Source organism: Pezoporus flaviventris, unplaced genomic scaffold, assembly GCF_033815535.1.
Source record: "Pezoporus flaviventris isolate CSIRO_AGI_PZ_B2104156 unplaced genomic scaffold, CSIRO_AGI_Pfla_v1 ptg000006l, whole genome shotgun sequence".
Taxonomy (NCBI): Eukaryota; Metazoa; Chordata; class Aves; order Psittaciformes; family Psittacidae; genus Pezoporus; species Pezoporus flaviventris.
The window spans coordinates 18,339,948-18,352,269 of record NW_026892554.1 but is presented as its reverse complement, the minus strand read 5'-3'; the positions used below and the strand labels follow the sequence as shown (position 1 = coordinate 18,352,269).

Below are 12,322 nucleotides of genomic sequence, written 5' to 3'. Positions count from 1 at the left end.
AGATATTTTCCTTAAAATCTTTATTAAAATGCCATCTTGATTTCCATCTGTTTCACACATGAGGAGGGGGAAAATCTTTTAACCTTTTGATCATAATGCTGCTACCCTCTTACAATTGATCTGCTTCCGGGTATATTACATTGAGTCCATATTGAGCTGGATTCGGACCTATAAAGACACAAGTACATTGTGCTAACCTTCTGCATGCATGTTGTGTATATGCCCTGGAGTTGCTCCACACAGCAGAAGGAACAGCTTATCAAATTGGCTGTTCCTGCTGAGCGTGAGTCAGCTCTGACCTTCCCCAGGTCTGTGGGCTCAGTTGTTACAACTCAGAGAGCTGATACTCAATAAAAAGCTAAGTGTGATACGTGCAGGGATATTTTTTATCATGTGCATTTTCTTTTTGAGCTTCAGATTACATTAAAAGCTTGCCAGGCTATCAGGAACTTGCCAGAATTACTGGGCTCAGGCTATATGGCTGCAGACTCTGCTCCTCCAACCTCTGGAGCTGATAAGGGCCACGTTGCTGGTCACTGCGTTATTGGAAGTTTCCAAAACCATGCAAGAGCTTCAGGAGGTGCTGGTGATGATTTAGTATGTGGCATGGTTTCTCCTGACTCACGGCTAATGACCCCAAATTGTGTTTAAGGCATTAATTGACTGTGATGCAGATAACATGTCACTTTACTGGTAGACTAACAATTCACAGGGCTGCTCAGAAACAATTTGCTTTGAATTTCAAATGGTTTATTTGTTCTCTGCTTATTCCTGTAAACCAGATCCTTCTGCTGGAGTCCATATTCTTCTCCTGTTCTGACTCTTCTCTGGCAGCGGACACAGAGGTGGTTTTGGGCCAGGATGCATCAGTTACCTTTGTATAAGCTGTAAAGAGATGCAGGTGAAAGGTGCCAGACAGCAGCGTTGTCAGAGGCAGGCTATGTGCAGAGGTCCTCACCACTTCCCTGTTGTGAATATTGAAACTTACGTTGTAAAGTCACTGTATTCTACAGTACTGTACATTCAGTCAGTTGAACATGAGTTGGGAGTGAAAACGTCAGTGTGTTTAAAAGTGGCAGCTGATTTTTTGTGAGTTGTTTTTGTCTTTCTGTATGAAACAGTGCATCTTGTTCGGTTTAAAAATTAGCATATTGTTCAAGTGCTGCTATTGTGATACTTTCTAATATTAACTGGTTTGATTAGAAGTCATCCTGACACTGCCTGGGTACTTAGCCTGAAATGAAGTCATGTTAGTTGTTCCTCATACTGTAAAACCTTTTTTCCTCTCTATATCCCAGGGCTGTGGTAAGTTAGTGACAGTACTATGATAATCTTATGTGAAAGCTTCAGAAGAGCACTGTGTGAATTAAATTTACTTCTGTATCTTTCACACACATTAAGAATTTATCTACTTTTAGTAGCCAAGCAAAATTCCTGATAAATGCTCTATTAATAAGACTTGTAGATTATTTTGTCATAGTCTGGCATCTGCCCCAGTTTAGGTTCTCAGTAGTTGCTTCAGGAGAGAGCACCACTGTGTTTGCAATTTGTTTGGGGAGAACAAACAATCAAACAAACCAAACCTCACTGATTTGCAGCTTCAACAGGAAGGACAGTGAAGACTGTGGCTGGTTTTAAAGCCCTTTATAAAGTTACAAGAGGCATCAGCAGAGCATTTAACAGATTAAGGTTTTGGGTTTTTTTAGTTTCATTCCATAAAGTCTTATGGAAACAGCAAGATACTTTGCCTTCAGTTCCCTTATCCTTGCCATGCTGGGCTTTCTGTTTTGTTCTTTCAGCTATTGTACTCTAGTTTCTGTGTAAATACTGCTCTGTTGGACATATTCGTTCACTGCTTAGATTAAATTTCTGCTGTAGAAATTTAGTCTACAGAAAAAAAGGTGTATAAAAATAAAACATGCTATCAATTATTGCTATAGTCCCTGTACAAAAAGCTTCCAGTTCTTTCTGGTTGCAACCACAGACTTCCTACAGAACACTTATGGGAAGGTGCTTTAATGCAAATGTTTTGTGAACTTTGCATGGCCTTTGGTTTAGCTGTGTTTCATAAATGAGCTGAGAGCATACAACTGGGTTGCAGAAGTTACCAGCAGACTCCTGTGTTCTCTGCTGGGAAGAGCATGCCAACGCCATTACAATAGCGGAAGTTCTCTCTGAAGTGTAAGGGAAGTATTTAGCTTGATAAAATGAGGTGCAGTAGAGCAATTGTGATCGCTTGAATTTGAGAAGAAAACAGCTTTTCAGGCTTAATTTTTTTTCTTTTCAGAATGGCGTTCAGCAAGAATTCCCAAGGGCTTTGCTTTGAAAACTGGCAAAAATGCAGCCATGAAATCATTAATGTAGCTTTTCCAAGAAAAAGGAGTGAAAAAGATGGCAAAGTAATAAGATCCAGACTTTGTAAGCTTGAGGTCACCAGTTAAAACCAACCTGAATTTAGGAGTGGGAAATAGGCACAATGAACAAAACTTGACATGAAAGCTTTTGCTATAACTAAGGATAAATGATCCTTCCTTGCTGCATCTAAATAAACTATCCTCTTCAATGCAGAGAAGTCCTGCATTCCTGTTAGCTGGACACTATTATCTGTGATTATGTTTCTGTATATTAACTTCAGGATGTACACATGATGATATATTTTCAGGATTTTTACTAACCTCTAACCATACATTATGCAAGATCAAAGCAAAGGATGCTGTGAGCAGTGGAGAGTGGATGCTGACAAGGTGAAGCTCTCTTGGCTTATGACATAGGCTGTCAAGTAACTGTTTACTGCCAGTAAACATAAATAAACTTGTTCTCAGGGTTAAAGATAGTGCATTGACTCAGAGCTCAGTGAATGTGTGACACAGGATGGGGTGTCATTCTTTTTTTTTCTTGCTGTCAAGGGACCAAATGTAATGTATCATCCAATTACAGAAAGAGCCAAACTTTGCAAAGCCTGGGAAACCTAAAATTAGATCTCTAAGCTGCATTTTGGCTTCCTATGCATAGGCAACCACGTCTGTAAATTATGCCATAGAATCATAGAATGGTTTGGGTTGGAAGGGACCTTAAGATGATATAGTTCCATCCCCCTGCCATGGGCAGGGACACCTCCAAATCTTGCTTTTAGATGCATAGAGCATGTTTTGGGTAGTGGGGAAGGATGCTGTGAGACTGAAACTTTTACCCTACTCTTCTATAGAAAATCATCTTACATTGGAATTGTGGTTTTGTTGTTTGATGTATACATAAGTCAGAACCATGTGGTTCCATCCCATGGATATGACTGCTGTTTTACAGGGTACCACAATAAGGTACATGGATGAAGTGACGTGCCTGAGGCAGCCCCACTTTCTGCCCAGGCTGAGCTCAACACCTAGGTGTTTCTGATCTCCTCAGTATGCAGAGAGGAAGCAGTTTAAACAGAATAGTCCAAAAATGTGAAAGCTCTCCAGCATGTCTTTCACCTTCCCAGTAACTAATCCACTTCTGAAGTGCAATCAGGCTTGAGTTTTGTTGTCTTCCTACATAGTATGGCTCTGAGACTTCTGGTGTGAGAAGTTACCTTCAAAGCCCTTATATTGTCTGGAATGAAGTGACGCTGTTAAAACCAGCTGGCTGGCATAGCAACCACAGTTTCTTTAACAGCCTTGAGAGAAATGCACATCTGACCAAGAGCTGAAATAGGCTACGAAGAGCTCGGTGTCACCTTAACACAGTAAGCATCAGCAAAACATGTGAGGGAGGAGATCAAGGAAGGTCATCTCCGCTTCCCTTGAAAACATTTGATAGTGGCCACAGCAGTTTAGTGAACTTTTCTATCCGGTGCAGCAATACTGGATGTACCAAGAAATCTGACGGGGGACTTTTTACAAGGGCCTGTAGGGACAGGACAAGGAGGAATGGCTTTAAACTAACAAAAGGGAGATTTAGATTGGATATTAGGAAGCTGTGGCTGCTGCATCCCTGGCAGTGTTCAAGGCCAGGTTGGATGGGGCTTGGAGCAGCCTGGGCTAGGAGAAGGTGTCCCTGTCTGTGGCAGGGGGTTGGGACTGAATGGGCTTTAAGGTCTTTTCCAACCCAAACCAGTGTGTGCTTCTGTGATTCTATGTGTTGACATCAGTATTACTGTGTTCATACGGCTGTAGCTTGGTGTACTTTAGCTCACTGTTTTCTGTTCTTCTCAAATGAAAAGAGGAAACCTTTTTACCTCCCTGCACCTACTGTAGGTCAAAACCAAGATCAGAAAAGAGTAATAGATGTTTATGGCACCTTTCCAGTAAAAAACCTGAGGAAAAAGTGTTGCTGTGTCTCCTCTGCAGTAGGCTGCGATTGCACCCTTCCAACAGCCTGCCCATATGGTGCTGGCATTGCTGAGCCGAGCCCTCCTCCTTGCAGACTGCAGCCTCAAGCCAGCACCTCCCACTTGGAAACAAAAGGAAGCCCAACTAAATGCTCAGATTCCCAAGTGAGTTTGCAAGTGCTCCATGAAAAGAAGGGTTAAACTGTTTTGCATTTGCAGTAGTCTGTTTGTGAATATAGGCAGATAAAAGACTGGTGGAGCTGCTGTTAGGTTTTATTTTAGTTTTCTTTCTGGTCATATATTCGTGTGAATAAAAATATGAATTATAATAATAGCAATTCTGATCATGTCCAGAGACATTAAAGTCATTTGTAGGTCCAGCTGTATGCTTACCCCTTAAGATTTTATTTCATTTTTTCCCAGTAGCATTATCTGCATTTTACAGGCTTTGGGAAATAAAGTACAGAAAGACTAAGGTGTTATTTTCTATTAAGTCTGTAGGAACCTAATTACTGTTACAGTCAGTGGGAGGTTGCTGCTTAAAATCCCTTGCAAATCTGTTCCAAAGTAAATTGTCCTGGCTCATCTAGGGAGTTGAGTGTTGCCTCTTGACTGACAGAATGTCCCAGCACTCTCCTTTGCTGGATTCAGTTTTCAAAGAAGCGTAACTGTCAGCATGTCCGAGTGCATCATCTGTTTTATGGGAATTTCAAGTTTTAACAACTATCAAAAGTCATAGTAAAAAAAATCCTCTTTTTTTAGAGTTCTTTAATAAAGGAAATGAATTATGAATTCTTTAATAAATGAAAATAAGATTAACATGGACAGATCATAAAGAAATGGACTGAATATGCAGAAAGGGAGCAGATGTTTGGTATTTGGGGAAGAAATGGTTTGCTCTCCTCAAATGATGGAAGCAGCTTCCTGACCTCCCCACTCCGGCCACGGAGAGCCTGGCTGGAGCCCAGTAACCTGGCCTGTCAGCTCAGGATTCTGTTTACATATTTTCAGTGTTTCATGAGAGCTACTCATGGATGTGGTGTTTCTGGAATATCGGAGGAAGAGTCGTATAAACCCCTACCTATACAAACAGCTGCTGAAGGCTGTCTTTATTCTAATGCTCCGTAGCAGCACCGCTGTTACGCATTAAGGCGTTCAACGCTCTCAGGCTGCACTTCTGTCATGCTGCCACATCAATTTCTGTCCCACAGCATTGCCCTCCAGAACCAGTATTAAAAATAAACTTTGAAAATAGAGCAAGAAGAATCCTGTTATTCTGGATTGCCCAGATTCTCTTCCCCGCGTCATTTCCACATCATCTCCTGAACTGCACAACAATTAAATAAGTTGAACTTGCACTCTTCTAAAGCGTGCTTCTGAAGATGGGCTCCAAAACCAGCCAGTAATACTGTCTCTGTGTTCTTATTCAGTGACAGATCTCCTGGATGATAGTGGCAATGTGAATAATAGGTTGTCTTCATTGCTAGGATCAATTCCCATACAGATTTGGACAGATTTGATGTTGCACCTAATTATATTCTAACTGACAGGTTGCAGCTGCTGCTGTTTATACTCTTCAGCTGTTACCGCAGTTGAGGACAGCCTGTGTTGGATCTGTGACAGGACTGTTGTACAGCTGTCCAAAATAGCTCTGAAAGGGAACAAACTCCATTTCTCCAAAAAAAAAAACCCAAGAAAGAATTAGGAAGTGTCAGCCTCTGAGCTTATCGTGTGTATTGTAAATACATGTGTATGAGCCAAGTTATTTTCAGTTCAGCAAAATACTAAACCCCATGAAGACATTTGGCTGAAATTTGGACATGTGAGCTGTGAAATTTAGTTTCAAGTCTAAGATCAGCCCCTGACTCCCCGTGTGAAATGAAGTAAATGGCTTAATTTCTCAGTGCTGCCAGCTCAGGTGTCAGAGAGACATACTTCCCTTTCTTCAACTTTTTCCTAGCCTAGATTGGAAGTTTTGGTAAGCTGATGCTGTTTGGTTCTTGTGTGCTGATTGGAAATGCATTAAGAGGTGCAGAAATGGTCTTGTCTTGGTCCTTGGCTTTACAAGCTCTCTAGTTAACAAGAAATTCAAGGTGTGTCTGACTATGATTATAAAATACCTGTGAGGCATCTTCTTTTTTCACAGCTGTATGAGCCTCCACATGAACTCTCCACTGTATTTGGTAGAAAAGCAGAGAAATATGCTACCCCTTCAACACTTGTTCAAAGACTTTTCTCCCTGCCTGTTCCTTCTCCAGCTTTTAGCTCTTAGTGTGCTTTGAGGTTTTGGTACCAGGCAAAGCATTGGGCTACTTGTGGGGAGAGATACAGCGTTTGCTGTATTAGGACAGCAGTCTTTAAGGTGGTCAGAAAATACTTGAGCATTACCCTGGGATGCTTTAATAAAGACCCTGGCAATTCAGGAACAAACATGGGCAAAGCATTTGCAGCAAGGAGGGAAATGGGTAAGAGGGGGAATGGACAGTATTGTGGGTAATTACACTGTCACTTTCTTAAATGTCCTAGGATAAGAAATGGTGCATTTGTATTTTTCCCTGTGGTTTGCGGCATCTTCTACTCAGTCACAAACTGTCTCAGAAAATACTGTTTGCAAAAGCGTGTTTTTAAGGGATAAAGAGAATGGCACAAAGACTGGGACAGGAGCAGGTATATTTGTGGCTATACATGCAGGGGGGAAATGGGAGATTACAAGGGAATGGGTATTGTGATAAACAGTTGTCCCAGACTATGTAAAAGGAGAAGTCAGGAATTCCTATGCTGTGATGTAATCATTTTTGTAAGCTTTTCAAGGAAACAAAAATGTACAAAGTTCACAGTATCACTGAACTTATTAAATGCAAAAGTAACTGTGTTCGTTCCCATAATCAGCATTCATAAACCAGTATTTTCTCTCTAAACTTTGCTGGCAAGACTGATGTCTCCAGAGAGAATATGAGGAAGCAAACACAGCAACATTAGTATCATGTCTCTTTAGAAAGCCTGGACCAAGCAAGATGCAGGTCTTGCAAACAAAAACCCCATAAACCCCACCATGTTTTACACGAGCAGCTCTTGGGACTACAGAATGACCTCTTTAGCAGAATGTTTAAGGCAAGCTTAGGGATTTTGTACCAGGATTTTCATTCTCTTGAGTTCTCCAGGGTTTGCTAAAATCAGGAGACAGAAATATGAATGAATGAATGGATTTGACAAACGGCTGCTGTCTCAATTCCAGTTGTGATTGACTGTTCCTAAAGGCATAAGTGCAGTTGTCCCATCTGTTCCTGTCTCTCTCCTGTGAAGTGTTTAAGGTACATATGAAAATGAAAACCGAAAGTACTTGAGGCTGCTGGGCTTGGTTTGAACCCTTTGGATGAGAGGCTGCCTCTGCTGTGGAGTGTCAGCTTTTGAGAGCAGTCAAGCACCAAGCAGCAGCCTCAGTTTTTAATTTCTTTGCCTTTGTAGGTTTCAGACAGACTCCAACCAGATGTCTGTGTTAATGAAGCACTAAGTACATTATGTAATTATGAGGTTCTGAATATAATTGCTGTGTATGCTGCATAATTTAAGTTCCAACTGTACTTGCATCTCTCATTTACCAAGCCAGTGAAGGATATAATAATATTGAACACAATAACAGCTCACAGTGTAGTCATAGAGGTTGCATTTAATGAGCTTGTTTGTGATTCTTATAAAGAGATCCTCTCATGGCAGATAAAATCACAGTAGCCAAAGGTTAAGGTTATCTGTAAGATGAATCTTTTCCTTGCAAGTCTGGATATAATGCCCTGAGTGAGGAAATATCTGATACGAAACTTGTAGTCTGAGACTGGAGATCTGCCAGCTCTTGCAGAGTGAGTTCTCCAACATACAGTGCATTATGGCAGGAGAGAACAGGGGTGCTCTTGGGTGTAAAAAGGAGCTTGCCGTCTTGTTTTGTCCGTTTGTGAGGTGGTTGGGCATGAGCAGAGACCCGTGAATCTGAGGAGACAAGGGCTTGGATAAAATAGTTTTTTTGATGGTGGGATCTTGCATACATGGTAGGCTTTACACACGCTAGGCAAGGGCAGATGTACTGTTCTCAGAGGTTTCTTGTTTTTTGAGTTGGCTGGCTTCCTGGCCATGCAGTTTGGTAGAACTGTAAAGTTTATTTCTGCTCTATGGTGGAGATGCAGTGAAATACTTTTCCTTGGTAAAACCTGAGCCTTCTGACTGCGGAATGCTTGGTAGGCTATGGGGTACATGGGTGGTAGACGTAAAATTCCCATGTTTCTCATTCCAATTATTATGAGAAGGATGGAGCATGGTTTTGAGCTGAGGCTCCTTGCCTCTCAGTCACTGAGGTTCTGTAGATACTGCTTAATTCCCCCATGCTCCCATTTTGATAAAACAAAATGCAGCTTTCATGAGGCAATCGTTTTAGCCAAAAGTTGTTAAACTGAAGTCCTGTTCCGTCTTTACAGGTTGCTAGTTTTGCATCTCACTGTTAGCACAAGATGCAGGCTGAAGCACATGGCCTTTTCCACAGGCTCAACTCTGCAGCTATCTAGTGGGCTATGATTAAAAAAGTCAACTTTTCTTTCCATTCATACTCTTGTAGCTTTTACTGCAGAGATCTTACTTCAAGACTTGGCAGCAGCAGCCTGCTATCAGACTTATTAAACACAATCTCTGAATGCTGCTATTAGTGTCATTTTCCTTGGCAGTTGTTCTTGCCACTTCCACCCTTCCTTGCTAGCTCCTTGTCTTTCTCCAGCTCAGATTCGGCATCCCATTTCATTATTTACTTTATACATCATTATGTCTAGGTCTGCACTAGTAGTTAGTTGTGGGAAGGTAAATTAATAACAAATATTGAAGTACCATGATGTATAAGAAGGTTCATCAGAGCATACATGTTTGTTAACAATGTTTAATACTTTGAATGAGTTACTGATTTCATTGAATCAGTGAAAACACTGGGGTTCCTATTGAGAAGTGAAAGAGAGCAGTATGAATGAAACTCATCCTGAACGGAATGGACTGACCTGATTTATGTTTGAACTGACTTAAGCTTATGTGAAGGCCAAGTGCTCTGACTCCTCATTGGTGCTTGAGCTGGAGGAGAGCAGTGAGTCTACTTCAGTTTTGTTTGAAAGGGTTAACATCAGTGCTTTAACCTAGGTTCTCTTTTTTAGAACCTGTCAGGTTTTGAGTTTCAGTTTTCAAGATCTAAGGAGAACTTGAAAATTGGAGAGCGTTTATGTCCAGAGAAGGCAATTCTGCATAGGTTTTGTGAGAAATCTTGATCCTAACTTGATTTTAGTAAAGACGGGGTTGGAATTTAGAGTTTCTGATGAAATCTCAAGCCATACAGGTTTCATATAATTTAAGTATAAAAAAAATTCAAGTATAAAAGTATTTTCATTCATCAATCTAAGGAGTTAATATGTATTTAAATACATATGCCCACTGCTCTTTGCTTGATTTGAGTATTACAGATTTTAAAGAAACCTAAAAAACCCACAGGTGTTTAAATCTGCCAAGTGATCCTTCATGAAAAGAAATATCTTTCTCTTTAAGTGTGATTTTTATCTGTTGTTTGGAGTCACTTTGGAGAAAAGCCTATTACATTGCAGGGCACAGCACTGGTTGTCCTTAGCATTTGTCAGAGTAGCAGCAAACTGAGATAGACAGCTTTGTGCTGAGCAGTGTACCAATATCCATAAGCATACTGTGTGGAAGGAAGGAAGTCTTTTCCCTGTTTTGTTGTTGGGGCAAAAGTGAATTGCTAAAGGGTATCCAGTACATTTCTGGCAGAATTCAGATTGCTTAAATCCCTCCAGTCCTTTAGCTACAGAACATCCTTTTCCCCTATTTTTTGTACAGTAGAAGTAGCTCTCTCAACATGTGCTTTATAGACTAAATGCAAACAGATGTTAATAGCTTATGATTGAATTTCCTTCTATGTATGTCTGTGCTGATTTTAGTGTGATTAAACATTTCTAAGATAACACAGTTGTCTTTGTCCCTTCCAAATGTGATGAGCAAAACATTTCTCTGAATAATCAGTTTCATTCCCCATTCTTGCCTTGTGTAGAATTTATATTCTTCAAATCCTTCTTTAGCTGCAGACGTCTGAATTTCTTAGCTGCAGATTCTTTCTTGATTTTCATAAGACATTTCCAGCTTGATTATGGTTATTTTTTCAGAAGAGAAATTGAGAAGGAGGGAACATCAGTTCTGTGGAGATGGTGCCTTCTGGCACTTCAAACACTGCCTCTCCAGGGCATGATGAAGAAAGCAAAGCTCACACAAAGGAAAACAAAGCAGTGTCCCCTGCTTTCCCATTGAAGAGTCAGTAACAGCTGTCTCAGCTTGAAAGGTTCCCACCACTGACAATGCTGCAGCTTGCAGGGTTACTGTTATTTGAGTTAGCCCTCTGACTTCCAAGTGTTTCCCTCTTAGGAGATTGGACTGGAATATCTTACTTTAGGAGCCACAGTGAGGAAACTTGTCTTGGCAACTGGCAGCCACGTGTCTTTTAAACTTTAATAACTTCACTATTTGGTACAGTGGGAAATTCTTTGTCCTCGGAGTGCCGTGAGAAAACTGCACTTACTCAGGTTACCTTTCTGTTACATTACTGAATTATCAAGAGAAGTGCAGAAATGTGAATAAACAATTCTCTTATTTGAAAATCGGTTCCTGGAGGCCAGTTCTGCATTTCCAAAGGGTTATCAACCCTTTCAGTTCTTTTCTGAGAGATTATTCTTAAGGGAAGTACTTAAATGCATGCGTGTCCTTTCTGGCCATCCAGTGGTATCTTGCAGACTTGAATGCCTTAAGCATTACCCAGCGAAGGAGTGGTAATTTGAACCTTTTGGGGCAGATCTTACTCATTTAAACGCAAACTGCTTTTTGGAGATAGTAACATCTGTCCTCCCTTCTTGTCAGACATTGCTTGGCTTTGCTAAATTTCAGACACAGCAGGAGGCCACCTTGTTGTGCTATAGTGACTGCAGGATTCTGACAGTCCTCACTGCTGGAGCAAAACCAAGCTGGTATGGTTAGCAGTGTTGCTCAAGGGTTGTATATGAATGGCTTATTTGGGACCCTGTGATTATATGAAAGTTTTAAGAGACTTTTTGTTATCTTCTTTTCCCTGCAGTGGCCAGTTTGCCATAGTGAAGAAATGTCGAGACAAGAGCACGGGGCTGGAGTACGCTGCTAAGTTCATTAAGAAACGCCAGAGCCGGGCCAGCCGCCGTGGAGTGAGGCGTGAGGAAATTGAGCGAGAGGTCTCCATCCTGCAGCAGATCCTGCATGCCAACATCATCAAGTTGCATGACATCTATGAGAACAAGACGGATGTGGTCCTCATCCTTGAGCTGTGAGTAAGGGGACTTCCTGTCCTCTGGGGTAGTATGAGGTAAATAGGAAGCGGAAAGGGCTGCAGAGGTAGAACAGAGGCGCTGTTAAAATGGAGCTGTTGTGTTCTCAGGCCTCGCAGATCCTGGCAGGAGAATTGCATGAGGTTCCTGGTAAACAGGCCCCCCAGTTCATCCATGTGCCTTGGCGATACAGGTGCACCTTCACATCAGCTGAGGCTGTTGTTACTGAGCCAGGGAGTGCTGTCAGCCTGAAACAGTTTACTCACAGAGGGATTACCTCATGTCTGCCTAGTGCTGCCCTGATGTGAACCTTGGAGGAAGCACGAATGGACTCAGAATGTTGATTTCAGTTTTCTGTCTGCTTTCATCTCTTCCAATACATGTGAAGGCGTCAAGTTCTTTGCCCTGTTTGCAGCCGTTCTCTGTACTCCCATATTTTCCTCATTTAGAGGAGACTAGGGGAAAAAAGGGAAGGAGGGCAAGGGAAGAGGTTTATTTAAATCCCTAGACTTTGACTATTGAGGATGAATAGTGGCAGGGTGGGAGCGAAGGAAAGCTGCTTACTCTTCTTTTGTGCCACCATGTGATGGAGGAAAACCCCTGCCATTTGGGACTGGGTCTCTTTATAACCAGACTTACACTG

At 41.5% G+C, this 12,322-nt stretch overlaps 1 protein-coding gene across 4 annotated transcripts in view; it reads left to right on the top strand.

The window, feature by feature from the left end:
• DAPK2 (death associated protein kinase 2) overlaps nt 1–12,322 on the top strand; it is a 48,628-nt gene that overhangs the window by 13,272 nt on the left and 23,034 nt on the right. For all 4 annotated transcript variants that reach the window (XM_061447210.1, XM_061447208.1, XM_061447206.1 and 1 more), the window contains exon 3: nt 11,457–11,678. In XM_061447210.1, the coding sequence (XP_061303194.1) occupies nt 11,457–11,678 (222 nt within the window). The remainder of the gene's footprint in view (nt 1–11,456; nt 11,679–12,322) is intronic.